The sequence below is a fragment of the Panicum virgatum genome, chromosome 4K (genome assembly GCF_016808335.1).
Source record: "Panicum virgatum strain AP13 chromosome 4K, P.virgatum_v5, whole genome shotgun sequence".
NCBI lineage: Eukaryota > Viridiplantae > Streptophyta > Magnoliopsida > Poales > Poaceae > Panicum > Panicum virgatum.
Genome location: NC_053139.1, coordinates 43,260,684 through 43,279,433, shown reverse-complemented (window position 1 = coordinate 43,279,433; position 18,750 = coordinate 43,260,684). Strand labels below are relative to the sequence as shown.

The 18,750-nt window shown below is 48.1% G+C and overlaps 1 protein-coding gene across 1 annotated transcript; it reads left to right on the top strand.

Annotated features, from left to right (window-relative positions):
* The first annotated feature begins 376 nt into the window (after window positions 1-376).
* On the top strand, window positions 377-2,345 carry LOC120704195 (protein G1-like1). The gene is made up of 2 exons (XM_039988505.1): window positions 377-683; window positions 1,137-2,345. Exon 2 carries the CDS (start codon window positions 1,183-1,185, stop codon window positions 2,026-2,028), a length of 846 nt encoding a protein of 281 aa, XP_039844439.1. The 5' UTR covers window positions 377-683; window positions 1,137-1,182; the 3' UTR covers window positions 2,029-2,345.
* Window positions 2,346-18,750: the final 16,405 nt, after the last annotated feature.

The following is an 18,750-nucleotide window of genomic DNA, read 5'->3' as shown; positions in this document are numbered from 1 at the left end:
ACAAGAGAAAGAAATACTGAATTTCGGCGAGAGTGTGAGGCAGCAGAGGACCGCCGCGGACCAAGCATGCATGCCCCCGGCCGGCCACAACGCATTCAGATCACATTCCCCAATTGCCAAATCCATCCCTTGGCACGCATACATGCTTGTGCAGTTTGGGTGCTACGTCCAAGTCATAGACTGTAGATAGTGCAGATCTAGCTTAGCGAGTCAAACATCATCAGGCATGCTTAGCTTGTACACTATTGGCGTCGCTGCACGTATGGTATGTCCGTATGGCGCCGGTAAAAACTGCTACGATCCTATAAAAGCAGCTAGCGGCGTGCGCAAATACGGAGACGGCAGGCGGATGATGAACCGGGCGCATACGATACTGTTGCACCTGCCGTGGCCATAAATGATTGGGGTCACCGCCCGGCCCGGTCGGCCGCGTCCCCCTTCTCCCTTCGCCTTTCCCCCTCCCTCCTCCCCCCGCTGCTAGCTGCTGCAGCTCCGTCCTCTCCGCCACAGTCTAGCTAGCAGCCTCTCCCTCCCAGCTATATACGCGCCCCCCACCCTACCGCCACCCCACCACCGTCCTCCTCGCTCCTCGACCACCGCCGCTCGACCATCTGCTTCGGCCTTCGGCTGATCGACGGCCAGAGCGGGGGGTGACGAGACGAGGTCGGCCGGCCGGCGCGCAGGTCAGGATTCCCTGCTCCGCGCGCGGCGGGTTAATTTGGCGTGTCTCGAGACTCTCCTGCTGACTCGTCCCTTCCAGCCAGTGCGCGCCAGTTTCTAGGCTGCCGCTGCAGCTGCTGACCTCAGATCAGGCAATTTTCGGGATGCGATGCGCTCTGAGGCGCCGTACCTGCTCTGGACCAGCTGATTTCCCCCCATTGCAAACCCTAGCCCTTTGTTTTTCTCGAATTAAGTAGCGGCAGGATCCAGGACCACGAAATCCCCGGCTTCTAGTTTACTAATTTGTTCTTCCTCCCCGCTTTCCGCCGCCCTCGAAAGCTTCTATCTTTTCTGCTAGCATGTAATCGATCGAGCTTGCTGCTACTGGCGGTGGAAAGCTCCGTTAGATTCTTGTCTCTTCGTTGCCGGCGTTGGGCTTCTTGCACTAATCGAGCGCGCGCGTGTCATGTATGCAGATCTGAGGCGTGCGTGAGCAGCTAGCGCGGAGGGAGCTGAGCCGGCATGCAGGGCGGCGGAGGCGCGGCCGACAGCCCCGGCGCGGCGGCGGCGGGCGGGGACGCGCCGCGGCCGAGCCGGTACGAGTCGCAGAAGCGCCGGGACTGGCACACCTTCGGGCAGTACCTCCGCAACCACCGCCCGCCGCTGGAGCTGGCGCGCTGCAGCGGCGCGCACGTCCTCGAGTTCCTGCGCTACCTCGACCAGTTCGGCAAGACCAAGGTCCACGCGCCGGGCTGCCCCTTCTTCGGCCACCCCTCGCCGCCAGCGCCGTGCCCGTGCCCGCTCCGCCAGGCCTGGGGCAGCCTGGACGCGCTCGTCGGCCGCCTCCGCGCCGCCTTCGAGGAGCACGGCGGCCGCCCCGAGGCCAACCCCTTCGGCGCCCGGGCCGTGCGCCTCTACCTCCGCGAGGTCCGCGACAGCCAGGCCAAGGCGCGCGGCATCGCCTACGAGAAGAAGCGCCGGAAGCGCCCCTCCTCCTCGTCCCAGAAGCAGCAGCAGGCCGCCGCGACTCCCCCGCCCCAGGCTGCGACGCCCGCCTCCTCGCCGGCCATGTCTGACGCGGCGACCGAGAGGGCCGCCGACGCGCGGGCGCATCACATCCCGGAGGCCGCCGCCGTGCACCAGCACCACCACCACTTCTTCATCCCGCACCCGCAGTTCCTGCACGGCTTCAGCCTGGTGCCGGGCAGACACCCCGAAGCGGTCGCTGCTGGCAATGGCAGCAGCAGCGGCAGCAGCTCCGGCGGCGTCGGCGCCGGCAGCGGGGACGAGATAGCGCTGGCGATGGCGGCGGCGGCGGAGGCGCACGCGGCGGCGGGGTGCATGCTGCCGCTCTCGGTGTTCAACTAGCTCGCCGTGTGGCCGCCGAATCGAGAGGTAGGGCTTGAACAATGGATGGATCGATCATCCGGAGGTTTAATCTAGTGTTAAGATCGATCTCGTCGTGATGGATCAATCAACACGAGTACGTGCTGCAGCTGTTGTTAAGGATTTTCTACCCGAGCGATCTCTTTTGGTTGGTTACATGTATTTCCTGCTGTGCTAGCTGCTGGGAAATAGTAGTAGTTGTACTTGGTACTGTAGGGTTTGCAGGATCCCGCTTGGTTTGTGTATGCAATGCGATGATGATGGGAGATAATATAATGGAAGGCTTAATTACCATGCTCCTCCCTCTCTGGGCTAATTTTACTAGTAATCTCGTGCTGTTGATGTTTGAGCTTCATTGCTTTGATTCATTGGTTCTCTCTTCTTTTGAGATGGCATGCATCCTTTTGTCCCATTATTTACACACTGATGATCGATCTGGTGGTTAATTTTCTCTAGTTGACTGATATTACCACTCTTACAGCTCTGAGCAAACTCTGAGAAGTCGAATGCTAATTGTTCTGTGTTCTTTGTTTTGGTTACTGTAACATTCCAATTTTCGTCACTATTGGAAAAAATGCAAGGCAACTCTCCAGAACATTCTCCACTAAACAAGAGTGAGATATTTTTCATTGAGTACTCTAGAATTGGCAATAAGTAAAATTTTAAAAATGTTAGAATATTTTGGAATTCTCTAGAAGTGAGACACTTGTCCTAATACCATGGCTCCCTTTGACCTATAAATAGAGCCCCTCTTATTGCCATGTTATCCATCCATGAGCAAGATAGATGAGTTGTGGTAGGACTAGAAGGGTGAGTGCTAGGATAGCCATTTAAAGGTGTGTGTTCCTTTGTTACTTTGTTGCTCCAATAAGATAAGTGTCTTTATAAGTGTTAGTTTCCCGGTTAAACTTAAGTACTTAGTGTATAAGTTGTGATTCATCGAAGGTTGGCTCTGCCACCCGGGATCATAAAAGGGTCTGGGCTTCATCGAAGGTTGGCTCTGTCACCCGGAAGGCAGCTTCATCTGTTGGTAGGCTCTACCTCCCGGAAGCAAAAGACGGCACTACCGTCAAAAGGACCCGGTACACTAAGTAACTAGAAGCTGACCGACTCTGAAGTGAGTTGATGTGTCATAGGGGTAGATCCTCAACTTAGTGGGTATTAGGGCCACCTCAATTTCCAACAATAACTAAAATAAAACTTATGTTCCAATTAAACTAGTAACGTAAAATAATACTAATGTTATATGAGATATTACATAACTACTAAGCAAACTATTTTATACTCTTGCTTTGCATTAGTACATTCGTTCCCTTCAGTAACCAGCATACGCATGCTTGCACCTACGACAAAAAAATCATCTCATCTCTTTCCATAGAAGCCTCTCGAGTCACCGTACAATGCCATAATTTCATCATCCCCTGAAAAGCCACAGAGTACCCACACCATTGACCTTGAAATGACCAGTCATGGCAGCACTCACTCCATTTCCCGGAAGCCGGCAAGAGTGCTCACAATATTAAATAACTCGTCATGCAAATATGGTGGCACCCACCTCGCCATAAATCGGGGTCGTCGCGCACAGTGCCGGCCGAGATTTTTTTCTCCGCCGCGCGAACCGCCTCACCTCATCTATAAAAGAAGCCGACGCCCCTCCCTGCCGTACTCACCTGCGCTCGCTCTCGCTCGCGCACGCGCGACACGCCGGCCCCACGACGGGACTGTGCACTGCCGTAGGCACCACATCGTACCGCCCACCTCCACGTCCCCACCTCGCCCACGCCGCTGCAGCGTCCTCGCCGGCTTTGCCGCCTCGACGCTCGCGCCTTCAGCGCTGCCACTGTTCGCGTTGACGACGAGCTGCCGCAGCCCACGCCGTCGCCCGTCCCTGCGCGACGCCGCTGCTGCTCTCCTCGCCTATAAAAGGAGCGAGGCCGTGACGAGCCCCATCATCATCCCAAGCACACCGAGGCGCTTCGCTCCGCTAGATGAACCATTCCTCACGAGCCCAGCTCACTCACGAGACGAAGCTCCAACAGTTGATCCTCTTCCTCGAGCTGTTCCGTGCCAAGGTGAGATGGCAGGCAGCTCCCCGACCATTAACTCCGCAATCCTAATAAAGGCCCAAAACACCCACCAGTCTGTGAGCACTTAATCCAAATCATTCTATTTTCGGAATTGAATACCAACCAATACTGTAAACTCAATATCTCCTTCATATCAACTCCTTTTCACGTAACTCTTTTGTCTAAACTCTCCTCAAATGATATACTATCTATTCCTTCTATTTTCATCTACATTTGAGCTTATTTTATAGCTTGCTTGTGTTTGTTTGCCGGTTGTGCCGTTTTCGCCCGTAGATCACGGAGTGGCCGAAGGAGGAGCCTGCCAAGGAGTACGAATGCCAGTACCGCGAGCCGGAGCCAGAAGACCCGTACCGCGAGCAGAAAGCCGCCGCCGCCGACGCGTACGTAAGCGAAGGCAAGTTTCATCGACCCCTACGTGAGCGGTTGCATCCATGTGAGGACGTCTTGTTGTAGTCCTGGTTTAGGATCGGTTACATATACTGGTACTTGAGTAATTGAGTGTGCTCATACATGCATATGAGTAGTTATGCATATCCAGAGTTGAGACTAGGATATGAAGAGATTTGGCTGAGGCTAGGGCAGCTGGGTATGCTGGAGCCGGTGCTACCGTGGTGGTAGACTGGCAGGTGAGTGCTACCGTGGTGGTAGGCTCGAGTTGACATGTTGAGGGATGGTTGCTGCCCTGGTGAACCATAAGGACTGAGTTGTTTTGACATCTCACCTAGCTTACTTTAGTACGACCACAGGTTCCGGTATGGGCCGGACTTAGCTTAATCCCACTAGTTAGCCTGACGGTCGCAAGGATAGTTTACGGGTATAGACCATTGGGGTCAGGGCCCGAGGGTTTGTGCGGCCGGGCTGGGGCGTGACCACGGCTGAGTGTCGGCTATGTCGGTTGTCCGTTCGGGCAGTCGAGCGTGTGGGTACAGTGTACGACCTCTGCAGACTGTATAATCTATTCGAATGGTCCGTGTCCACGGTATGGACAGGCTACGGTGTGGTCCTGACAACTAGTGAGCTACCTACTGTGGGTTGTGTCGGGAAGGGTTGCATACCCTTAGTTGCATTGTTAATGCATTGTGCTTAATGTGCGTCGTGTATGTCATTCCCCTCCCGTAGGGCGAGGTAGAACTTGCTGAGTACTCTTGTACTCAAACCTTGTTGATTTTTCTCCAGAGGATCCTGACTTTGTGCCAGAAGACTGCGAGTAGATCGTGTCCGCACCCAAGCTGATCGAGTGGAGCCGTGATGGATGAAGAGCTAGTCCTCCATGCCGTCATGCTAGTCGTTATCCTATGGTTGTTCTATGTAGCTCTGTGTTGTCGTTTTACCCCTCGTGTACATGTTGAATAAAGCTCTGTATGACTCTGGACTTCACTTGATGTAACATGTATTATGCCGGAGACCTTATTCGGTAATTAATACATGGTTTAGCCTTGATCTTTGGGTCGGGGCGCTTCAGTTATCTTTGGATTTTCATAATAGTTTTGACAAGTCGTCAGCTTGTATACGCTGTACATCATCTGTATATGCATGGTTACGGTGGTGTACAAAATTAAAGGATTAGTTAACCACATGAACATCAACGGCATTCCAGGAGCCTTGTTGGTGATCAAAGAGAACAGAGCAGAATTTGATTTTGCTCTATCGATAGAGGATTAGTTTATTTACTCAACACTTTCAAACAAAATACGTACGTAATGCCGGACAAGTGCATATTTGACATAAATTCGAGACATTTTGAGCAAATGTAATTGTTCTCCAAGTAGTAGCAGCAAAGCAAGCCTTTTGTTTGAGGTTATTACGACTAAATTAAGGATAGATGATTGTTTTCCCCAGAATCGTCCGTAACCACCTTTTTTTTTTAGGAAATAAGCACGTTTTTCTCATTAAGAGGATATGATAACCTGTTCAAATTATTAATTAAAGTAATCAATTGAGCGATGTCTGGACCATCTCTCATTGTTTATGCACTGTACTCCTGTTGATTCTGCAAATAACAGGAACAACTCCGAAATGGGAAAAGACTGGAATGCTTAGTACTATGAAAAGAACTGTAGTGGGTTTTCACATTCCTGTGTTCCATTTCGTGATCGTTAAACAAGTGACATGTGACGAAACTTTTGTTCGGATCATCATCAGGTGCACCGTACGTACCATTTGTTTTGCTGGCTGCTGGTCTCCAAATGTCCATCACTATTATTTGTACATTTTTTTCGATGTTGTACCTTTTTTGTTTCCCCGTTAGTAAAATACGTGCTAAGGTATGGTATGCTGTGAAGAATTATTTGTACATTTTTCATTTATATATTTTCAGACCTAGGATTGCCATTTGCCAATCTCATCAACGAATTCCCCTTCAGCATAGTACATACATGGGATGGGATGGAGAAATTACAAGGGAATCTGATAGACTTCAGCCATGTTTAAGCCACAAATGCATTGTCACTACACAGTAGGAGTATGTAGCAGTAGGTCACTATTGCATGGCACTTTGTGCTTGTATGTACTCCGTAGTAGGGTACTAGCCATGTTCACGTCCGTTTCAGTAGCCATTGACCTCCACTTCATGGTAGCACAGGACATGGATCGACTACCATTTACCAGCTACTGAAGCGACTTGAGCTCGCCGGCGGCGGCAGCACGGCCGGCCAATCAACCAAACACACCCAACCACACACAAGCTCTCTCACCCTCACACAGGAATCAAGATCCAGCGGGTGCGTGGCGCCGACGCGACAGATTGACATGTGCGGCTACCAGCGGCAACCATTTTGGCTCGCAAAAGAGGAAACGTTGGGTCAATGGTCATGTTAAACAAAGGGGCCTGGGTTGGCGCGTGTTCTACTTTTTGAAGGGCCAGTCTCGCTGTACAACTTCATGGTATATTTTTCCTTTTGAAAATACTTATAGTACAATTATGGAGACTAAAATTTAGTAACTGATCTACTTAGACCAGTCTTAATAGTGAGTATCATCATATAGTTAACAAGACTGTGAACTGGATAATCGAGTCGGAGGATAGGAGAGTCATGGCTCACATCTCATGACACCTCTTTTTTTATAATAACTCTATCATGTCAGCAAATTTAATTCTCGTGACACTGCTATTGAGATTGACCTTAATAATCCTGACTCAATGAAACTCCCTCTCTCATTTTAGACAAGACTCAAGGAGAGTTTTATGACATTAATTTCTATACCACTTCCTTAATTTTGCTGATATGGCGAGGAGAGAGAAGTAGTGAGTTTCATATGGGACGAGAAAGGTGTTTCATCTCTACAAATTTCAGCTGTCACAATTTACTTAGTATTTTCTCAATTTTGATAACTGTGCTATGAAATTTCACACTGAGATTTGTCTTATAAATCAATTCTCCTTTTTTCTTATAATTATCCTACTATATTAGCAAATTTGGTGAGGTGACGCCAACAAAACTTTCGAGGTGATGGGACGGCCATGAGAATCCGTGCGGCTTTCTTGTGCTCGATGATTAGGGGCCGCCAAACCACGGCAGACGATGGATAGATTGGATTCCCAAATCATTTGATTCCTGAAGGCCGGAGAAAAGGGCACACTCATTGCGCGGATCATCAGAGAGTCCACACACCCGATACAAAAGGCCGAGAATTTTTAATTTCTTCTTTTGCGCATGACTAAGCACACCGCCGGTCTGTGACAGACCCGCCGAGTTAAAATGCTTAATTAAGTGTAACTGTCATCATTTGGCGCATTAGCTTAATTAAGTGTAACTTGACAGGCTGTTTCCAACCCACTGGCCGATCGAAATACACCAGAAGTCTCGTACGAAGACGAGCGCAGAAGGTACCAGCATGAAATATTCTTACAAAAATAGTAACTAATTTTTAAATTACTTACAAAACAGCTTTTAATTTAGAACTAATATAAGAAATGATAGCAGCGGAAGAGAGAGTCTAACCTGTGGAAAATTTTCAATGGAAAATCGAATGAAAACAAGTAAAGAAATACTACGACGGCACGAGGACGTCCCATCGAGCCCACCGATGAGAATCCTGGTTAGCTTCTACACCTGAAAACAATTTAACAACAAACCCTGAGTATTCTAATACTCAGCAAGGCTTACCCGACCAGTGGGTATAACTTAGCCCACATATTTAGACATACAAGGTTTTCTGGCTAGTAGTTGGTTTTGCAGAAAAGCACTAGAAATGAGTCCTTCTTTCCAAATTTTATCTCCCATTTATATCGATAGATCCACTAATAATCTAGGATTTTGCAATTCTACAACAATCAAGGTGAGCAAATACATTAACTAAATAACAACAGCCCTCATTGCATCTCATCTCATTATATTCCATTTCCTTTCTACGATGTGACCAAGAGATCAAGGCTCTCATGACCGCGAGACACGGCGAATCGATCTAATTTAACCTTGCAAGGTAGACCTAACCAATACGGCACGCAAAAGCCCCGTCGGACCCCACGCACCAACCTTACCCCTCCCCGCCTCGAACTACAGGAACCAGCCCAACGACATATGGTCAGCCGAGCTCAACGTAAGACCACCAAAAGTAAACATATGCATCCCAATTCTCCGCGACTACTCGACTCGCCCCAGGAGTTGGGTGCGGGTTCCTGTACTTTCGAAGCAAAGCAGTTCTCGGCTTACCGGTTTCGACTACCTCCTACTCCCGGCATGCGGCTAGTACAATTCAATCCCCGATCAGCACAGCCGACAACGGAACGGTCCTTAATCGACACAGATGGGGCTACACCTTCCCCCATCCGGCCTTCCATCCCATACCTTCCATCTTGAATATAATAATTCATAAACTGTAATATAAAGACATCCTATATCTCGCGAGTGACAGAATTATCACTCGACTTCTATCGAGCCCTATTAAGCATAGCAATGCTAACGACTTATTCATACTAGTATAAGGCCCAGGAAAACCTAGGGATCATGCAACTAAGGTTTCAAACAATTCCTAAACCTAATGCACAATTATTAAAGACATATATAGGTGTCATAATTTGAAATAGTAGGATGTGCACCGGGGCTTGCCTGAGGGTAACACTAAGTCAGTGCTAATATTATTTCCGGCCTTGGGCCCTTCCGACCATTGGGCCGGGTCTTCGGTTGCTTCAGCAGTCCTTCCATCTTCTGGAGATATCCGCCAAACACCGTCTTATGGGTCAACTCCACACCGCGTGCTTCCCGTCCACACGTGTGCCCCTAGCGTACCTAAATGAGGTGCAACGATGCATATGCATGAATGCATGAATAATACAGCAAAAAAAAAGTAAAACAATACAAGCACAAGGTCGATATTGCCTAACTATAAACACTACATCGACGAAGGTTAATTAAACCTTACAGGAGTCTACACAAAGTTAACCCAACTGATTTTATATTTTTAGCATTCTCCTAACTCCAACTATGCATTATAAACTACAAAAATCACTTTGTCTAGCACAACTAAAAGTACATAGTAAACATTTAGCATGGAGAAATACAGCTAATAAACCTAATTTTACATTTACCACCGCTCAGACTTGAGACCAAAGATCCGGGGTATCCGGACAGATACCCGGAGTATCTGGACCTACTAACCCCGGAGTATCCGGAAAAAGTCCCGGAGTATCCGGACAAATGGCCGGACTGTCCGAACCCCGACCGGTCAGACCGGTATTTACGACCGGTCAGACCGGTCCTACTTGTCCTGGCCACACTACCGGTCAGACCGGTCCATTCGACCGGTCAGACCGGTCCTACCGAACTAAACCACAGTTAAGTTACAGAACACTGGTACAACTTCCTAATTTAATTTAACATGATTTTTCTTGATCGTAAACTACTCCTTAACTTCTAAATATACTAACACCTGAAGATCTCACTAACACCTCCAACTATGTTTTCTAGGCCAAAAACTTTTATAGCGGGCTATCCATACCTAAACTAACCCACTGCCTCGGTTTCAAAAATTTTGGACTACTAGATTTGCCGAAACTAGTTAAACGAGTCTAAACACCACTTAAGCTCTAATATGGGTAAAAAGGACATTTCGCAAGAACAACATTTTTCCCTTATAGATACAGACGTAACCAATCTAACAAAACTAGTTTTGCATTTTTAGGATTTTTTCTTGAATTGTTATGCGATCTGCAAGTTTTCGTCAAATGAATTAAAGGGCTCCACCGGTCAGACCGGTTATTATAACCGGTCAGACCGGTCCTAGTCGAGCCATGGCGCAGGGCCATGGCCGGCGGCGTCCTGGGCGGCTCGGCGCCGGAATCCACGAAGGAAGGGGTCGAGGAGGATGAGGAGCTCACCACGAACCCATTTTAGGGACTTATTTGGGCGGAGGACGACCGGAGAGGCGGATCGACGATGAGGGGCGGAGCTACTGTCCATGGAGGCTTGAGCTTCGATTCTCGCCGATTCGGCCGAGGAGAGGCTAGGCTGGAGGTTGGGGAAGTTGGAGGAGGTGGTGGGGAACTTCTATGCGCAAGGGATCGAAGCAAGGCGACCGGAGGGAGGAGATCAAAGGGAGGGGCGGCGGCGGCCTGCTCTGCTCGAGCTCTGGCTCAACGGGGGAGAAGAGAGTTGAGTGGGAATAAAATAAATATCAGGAGAAGATAAGAACGGGTTGGAATACGCCCAACCGGTCTGACTGGTCGGTCATACCGGTCGGACCGGTCGGAATTTGGGGTGTTACACGGTCGGTCCTAATGGATGGCTAATATGCAAATTTTTGAATTTTCAATACTAACCGTGCAAATACGCGGGCTATACGCCTAGTTTGGTGTAAGTGAGAAGTACTATTGCTGGTTGCCAGCAGAACATAGTGTGGGCGCATTTAGTTCCCCCGGCAAAAATTTTTGGAGGTCAAATCAGCACTTTGACCGGATGTCGGGATGACTTTTCGGACACTAATTAAAAATTAATTTCAGAACTCACTTGGAAACCACGAGACGAATCTATTGAGGCCTTTGACCGCGTCATTAGCACATGGTGGTTACTGTAGCACTTATGGCTAATCATGCACTAATTAGGCTTAAAAGATTCGTCTCGTCATGTACATCCAAACTGTGTAATTAATTTTGTTATTTAATTACATTTAGTGCTTCATACATATGTTTAAAGGGGAGGTGAAAATTTTTAGGTGAAAATTTTTGGGAACTAAACGCGCCCTGTATATAGCTGCTCCCAAGCTCAAATCCATGCTACCATTAAATATTAATAGATGAAAAAAACAGAATAAAATATGCTCACACACCCTATCGGGAAGCCTCTTTATTACACTGTGCTCAGCCCTGTACGCCTCCCGGTGGTAGCTAGCTCTTGTTAGGCTGTGTTTGGTTCGCGAAAAAAATTAGATTTTGATATTGTAACACATTTCGTTATTACTTGACAAATAATATTAAATTATAGATTAATTAGACTTAAAAGATTCATCTCATGCTAAGCAGTTAGACTGTGTAATTAGTTATTTTTTCAACTGTATTTAATGCTCCATGCATGTGTCGAAAAATTCGATGTGACGGATACTGTAGGAAAAATTTTTTGGTCAAGGGCAGCACCCTACTGTTGACCAGCTACACAACATGCTACATTCCATCGTGCTGCACCGTGGCACCATGCACACAAAGTAGCAGTGGTCCTAGATTGCAAAGTGGTGCGTCGCGTAGGTACGCGTAGCAACAAGAAAGGTGCCTCCGATCCTACTAGCAACAGAGGTTCTCTTTAGTTTGCGCTATGCTAAGATTTATATTAATTTTGACAGTTAATTAGAGATATTAAATTAAATTCGTTTTTAAAACCAACTTCAAAACCCCTGCGCTAGGAACCCTAAAAAATTTAATGAGACATTTGACTGTGTGATTAGATGATGTTTACTGTAGTATCACTGTAGTCAATCATCGATTAATTACTGTCATTAGATTCGTCACGAAAAGTTACACTCATTTCTAAAAAGATTTTACAAATAGACTTAATTTAATACTCCATACATTCGAGATTCTCTTTTCGGGAATCTTGTGCTAGATCAACCAAACATGGCCAGAGGACGACAGCGCATAGTGGTGTGTACCATCTCTCCAATGGGCGCATCGCCCGTGCACAACTGCAAACACACACCCGCCATGTGTGAATTACCGAGCGAGGGCAATGCATCGTGCAATGGCGGCCAATGGCGAGCAGCTAGCTTTTCCTGCTGCACCTGCAACGCACCATCCAGAATCCAAAGGATGATGCATGGTAGATCGGTCCCTGATCTCTTCTTTTTCTTCCTCCGTAGCGATCGTGTCAAACTTTGATCCTTGTCGTCTCTCGTGACTGGTCTGTGTACGGGTAGGGCCCTGCTTAGTATGGAGCTTTACTATTATTATTGGTGGTGTGCATGACATGTCCTGCAAGGAACAGAAACATGGTTTGGATTATCTATCTGCCTGCTGCTGGTTAACTTAACCGGCGAGGAAAACCTGTCTGAAATGGCGGGTCCGGCCAATCATTTTGACACATGGTAGGACACGCATGCTCGCTCTCGCGTTCGTCCAAAACCACATGTTCTTCGGTCCGTTTCCTGCCACTATCTTCTACCCCTAGCTAGCTTGTCTGCCCGTACTGAAATATCTGAATTTTTTCCGGCAAATTCATGTGAATTAGTAGTAGCTAGATACCTGATGATGGTCTGATGGATGAGTACCAAACTGAACAGTACATGGTTCGTTCAGGCCACAACCTATTGTTACATCTGTTACATGTCACGTCCACCGATCACAGGATTCACTCGAAAAGGCAAGATTTCGGGCGGCCCATTTAAAGGATCCAAAGCTCTGGATGGATGGACGCATGTGTTGTGTTCATCATCAGATCCATCCATCGTTCACTGCAGACGCGTGCAGGCCGGACCGGACGGGACGAGAGCTGCTGCTGCCTGACGCGCTGTCGCGGCCAGGACGGTGACGACGAGATGCGAGACGCGACGTGAGGAGACGCATGGGCGCCTGCCTACCAGATGAATCCATGGCAGATCCGAGACCGGCGCAGCGTTCAATTCACCTGGCGCGAGACGATTGGGGCCGACAATAACTTTGGCGGGAGCGGAGGTAGGCGACGGGCGGCGGCGGCGGCGGCAGCGGTGGCGAGCTCTGCTCATCCACCACCCCCACCACCGGCTCGCCATTGGGCCGCCGGACGGAGCCGCATAAATTCGGAACAGTACTGCCCGTCCGGCCGGCTGGAACAGTATCGGGCGAGCGAGGACGACGCGAGTCATTAAACCTGGCGTCATCAATCAGATGAGAGAGGTGGACTGGATTACGGTGAAAAACTAGCAAAGGTTTTGCAGCAAACTCAGGGCAACGGCAGAAATGTTAAGCACAGCTTTTACGGATGCTCCAAGTGGTTTGTCTTTGAGGTTCAGTATTGGCTGTAGGGCTAGGGTAGGTATATAGCCGTATAGCTTGTATGGTGGCCGGGCCCTTCCCTGGTTTGACCATTATTTACTTTTTTTTCTGGCTCAAAAAGGTTGCATTTTTTTTTTCGGATTGCAGGATTTTTGTATTTTCTTTTGTAGAATTTGCAGGTTTCATACAATTCTAATGCTGCATTTTTTCTAGCTATTCCTACATTTTTAAAATCTTGTGTTCCAAATGGATCATAAAAGTTAAATTGCCAGATCAATGCAACGCTAAGGGGTGCGATGCGATGCCCTGGAAGTGTGAGTGTTTCCGGTCCCCATACGTGCACAGTGCAGACCCTGCTGAAATTCTCTAGCAGCTTCAATATAATACAGTGTATAACGGCGTTTAGCTCTCATTATTTGTCTGCACCACTGCGTGATCTGTTTCATATTAAGCTGGTCATTTTAGGAATATCTTAGAGGTTGTTTGGTTCCAGAAGCTAAATTTTAATCGTTGTTACATCAGAGAGAATCTTGATATTTAAAATTATTTAATAAAGTTTTATTATAAAAAAATCAATTATAGAATTTGAGGCTAAACTACAAAATGGATCTAATGACATTTATTAATCCATAATTAGTGAATGATTACTGTAGCATTCTATTGCAAATTATAAATTAATTAGATTTATTAAATTCGTCTCGTAAATTAGCGCTCATCTGTCAAAAAAATTTATAAATAAATTTTATATAATATTATTAAATAGCAAGATTCTTTTTGATGTGATAGGGACTAAATTTAAGTCTAAGGAAACAAACAGCACCTCAGACATCGTTGCGTTTGCGTAAGAACCAACAAGATTCAAGTGTTTAGTGATCCACAGGGTCAAGACAAGCGGCATTCGTTCCGGTAAAAAAAAGGTTGCAGTGTTTATTATTTTTCAACAAACTCTTTTATTGGAGACGCCGTTCCGTTTCTTATGCGCGGGAGGATATTGCGCGGGCAAGATTCAAGTGTGCAGTGATTAATGTCCGAAAAAGACCAATTCGTTTTTTTTTTTATTACGCAAGACAGGTACTAGCACATCGCGTCGCTAATAACAGACAACCCGAAACGTTCCTATCAGGAGTAGCTGTTATCACGGGGAAAATGGCGATGCGGACATGTGAAGAAAATTCACGCTACTACACGTTTCGACATCACGGCCGGACCCCCCAACTCGATCGATCTTCTCGTCTCATCCAGGTCCAGGACGTAGCGTCCCAGTCGAAATCCCGTTCCGAAAGCTACCATCCCCATACGGTGCGCACACGGTGCACGGCACACAAGATCTACAGTAGAATTGAACGGCGTGATGTCATGGCAAAAAAAACGGGCACGAGAGGAAAGACAGGTGACAGAATCTATATATCTTATATAAGTGTACCCCACTAAGAGTCATTAATAACTATTTCTCTCATTTATGGTGAAGTTACATCATCATTTTATTTCAACCATTGGATCTGAATGAAAACTCATATCTTGGCCTTCCACAACCAGGGTTTTATTTCCCGACCGGTAACCGCCGGGCTTCGGTTCCGGTTTACCGGACCGGTTGACCGGTTACCGGTCGGAACTGGTTGAATTCAAATAAATTCAAAAACTCCCGTGCAACCGGTTCCGACCGGTTTACCGGCCGGTTTGACCGGTTTACCGGCCGGTTTTACCAGTTTACCGGTCGGTTTGACCGGTTTGAATTCAAATCCAAATTCAAAAGCTCCCGTGCAACCGGTTTACCTGCCGGTTTGACCGGTTTACCGGCCGGTTTGACCGGTTTGACTGGTGGGCCTTAATGGGCCGGCCCATTTTTTTTCTTTTTTTTATTTAACTTTAAATCCTCGCAAACTATACTAAATGAACGAATTTTTGAGAAAATTTGATACCATTAGATTCATCGCAACTTAAAATATTTTTAGGAATGTTTTGGGAATTTTTCTTTTTTTGAATTTAAATTTAAATTTTGAATTGTGGTCGGTTGGGTACCGGCCGGAACCGGAACCGGTCCAGACCGGTTTGACCGGTTACCGGTCAAACCGGACCGGTTCCCACCGGTAAAGTTAACACTGTCCACAACCCACTAAGATTTCTTACCTTTTTACTTGGTTTTATATTGCCATATGAACAATTTTTATGACAGAATTAGCAACAAAATGTTAAAAAATAATGTAAGTGCTGACATCCCTCATGCATTTTTGTCACATACATTCCTAACATCCTATTATACTACAGTAATACAGATCACGATGATGGAGAATCTATAACCAATTCAAAATATCTACATTGGTCCAATGAAACATAGGTACTAATAAAACTATTAAACAAAATATATTCTTTCCGATTATCAACATTTCACACAATTGCGTTGCTCACACTTAATTTTTTTTAAAAAATTCCAGAAACTTCAGTTATCCAAGAGAGTCAATACAAAGTATACAAAGTCCAATCTCTTGCTTCACAAAATTATGCGGATATTTCCATTTTCTCCCGGAATAAAATTTACGTATCCTTATCATAACTATTATGGTTCCTCTTTTTATCGGTTTATGCAACTATAACTTCTTATATGTACATCGACTTTCATATTTAAGCATTTCTTATATACAAATATGTCATATATCTGCAATGTTAAAATTAGTTGCAACTTCATAACTCTATCTTTTCAACACACTCAACTTCAACATTTTTGCACTAAAATCCCGCAACGCGGCTATTCAACTAGTTTTCATTACGTGCCTGCCTGTGTCAGTCTCCTGTGGCGTCGTCAGATCAGGACGTCGACGACGGGTCGTCATCTCCATCCACGGTTTGCTCCTGCACGACATGGGCGGATCTGATCTGATCGTCCCTGCCGCTGAGCTCAGAAGATCTCGGTCGCGTCAAAGCCTTTTTATTCACCGGCCCCCTCCTCTCTCGAAGGCCGTGCGCGGTGGCGGTGGCGGTGCCGGTGGACGGTGGCGCGCGGCGGTGGCGGTGCCGGTGGACGGTGGCGCGCGGCGGTGACGGGACAAGCCAGCGACCACCGGGGCGAGCGGGCACGCTCCGGCGCGGTCGGGCCGGCGGCGTCGGCTTGCGCTCGGCGGACGCCGGGGTGTCTTGTCAAGCTTTAATTTCGCGGCGATGTGACCGGGCGTGGCAGCGGGGGCGGGGGCGGGGGGCGAGTCGCCGGGCCCCGGGTGGCCGCTGGGCCCCGGCGGTGTCGCCCGACGCCCCGACATGGCGTCCAGGGGAGGGCCTGCCTAGCCGGACGTGCGCCAAGTGACCGTCCTGCCCATGTCACCCTGCCCGTATTCACAGCTACTGCCATAGTACGCGTACGCCTTTCCAGTGGCGATGGCGATGCGCCTTGGGGCGGTGACGAATCGTAGTCGGGCACACGAGGGGGGCGTCTATTCGTGGCGCGAACGATTGGGCAACGTGCTATTGCAGAAGAATCCGCTGGGGCAACGTGCTATTGCAGAAGAATCCGCTGTTCATCTTCCGCCCGGAGCCGCTGCTCGCCATCCTCCGCGCCCAGCGCTGCTGCCCGCGCTGCCACCCTCCTCCGCGCCATGCCGGTGCCCTCCTCCGCGCCCGGCATTGCTGCCCGCATCATCGCCCTCCTCTGCGCCGCGCCGGCACCCTTCTCCGTGCCCGGCACGGCTGTCATCCTCCCCGCGACCGCGCCCGGCGCTGCTGCCCGCGCCGCCGCCCTCCTCCGTCCACGCTGCTCCTCCTCCCTCGGGCCGCTCGATCCGTCGCCGGAGAAGGCGGAGGAGCGCCGCTGCTGGATAGAGGAGAGGGAGAGAGAGAATGGACAGAGGGAGTAGGGGAGAGAGAAACCGGAGACGGGGAAGAAGACCGGAGACGGGAGCGAGGGTCCTTCAGCGATGGATCAGATTCCAATAGCTTGCGCGAGGAATAGACGGCCCCCACGAGGGGTGTCTGGTGGTCGCGGCGGGGACGGGGCGTGACTAGGGGTGGTAATGGGCCATGGCCCTAATGACCTCTTCACAGCCCAATAAAGCTCTTAAAATTTTTAGTTCAAAAATACATATGTTTAAAGTCCGACCCTTTTAAGACCTGATTCTTAGATTTTCTAGTTCAAAATGTTGGACCCTTTACCACCGCTAGGCGTGACATGGCGCCGGGACGTGCCGCGTCCCCGTCGAGGGCTCCCCCTCCACCTGGCGTTTCGTTTCCCAGCGTCACGCGCCCGCGTTTCCCGGATCTTGAATGCCACACTACTGCTAGTACCTTGCATTTGCATGGACCGACCCCATGTTTTTTATTTGACCCACCAGAATGGCCGGAGAGAGATCGTCGGCCGCGTTAGTTTAGCGACCTCACTCAATGGTAGTTTTATAAAGAGTTTAATAATATTAAATATTATAAATTTTGCTTACATGACAAGGAGAGAAAAAAATAGAGTTTTATGGGATGTGAGGAGCATTTCATCACCATAAAATCCATCTTGCATAATTATCTAGTTCTTAGTCAGTAACTGTGCTCATGAAACTTCACTGAGACTGGCCTAACGAAGAAGGCCGGTTTGCAGCTTGAGAGGCAAACACCGATCGAGGAGATAGATACTAAAGGTGCTTAGTAAGGTGCATGTTAGTGTCAGCTTATATATGGCCGTGACGTCTGTCATTACGTGCACCTTGGACTAATCTTCAAAGTAGCAATAATACAATCAGGGCACAATCTTCAGAGCGTATGCAAATAAAGTACGTATATGTTTTTTTTCTTTGAGACGGGAGATGGATGTGGTGGTGAAGAACTGTTGAGCTTGTGAAGAGCTAGTTCTTTCTCCTCTTCACACGAGAAAAACACTTTATCCTTCACATGAGAGAACACATTGAGATGGATACACTATTAGAGCTCAACTAAGTAAAGGAATATTTTAAGAAAAACTAAAGCCATAAATTCGTGGCAATTTATACCGAAGCATAATTTGCCCTCCCTCTCACAATTTCCTTTTTCAGAGGAGAGCAAATGTGCATCATTCCTCATTTGAGAGGAGGGAAATAGTGTTCAGCTCAGTGAATTACTGGAAGGGTATGTTTAATCGTCAATACTTAGCATGTTTCTCCAATAGTCGTCGAGCTAGCATGTTTTTACGAAACTACTATGGACCCACATGCTCGTGAAATACTTGTCCCCTAACCTAGGGTTCCGCTCTCCTCTGGCGGCGACGTCATAGTCCAC

Bases quoted from the DNA above. Each gene is read 5' to 3' on its own strand.
- LOC120704195 (XM_039988505.1), top strand. From the start codon at position 1,183: ATGCAGGGCGGCGGAGGCGCGGCCGACAGCCCCGGCGCGGCGGCGGCG.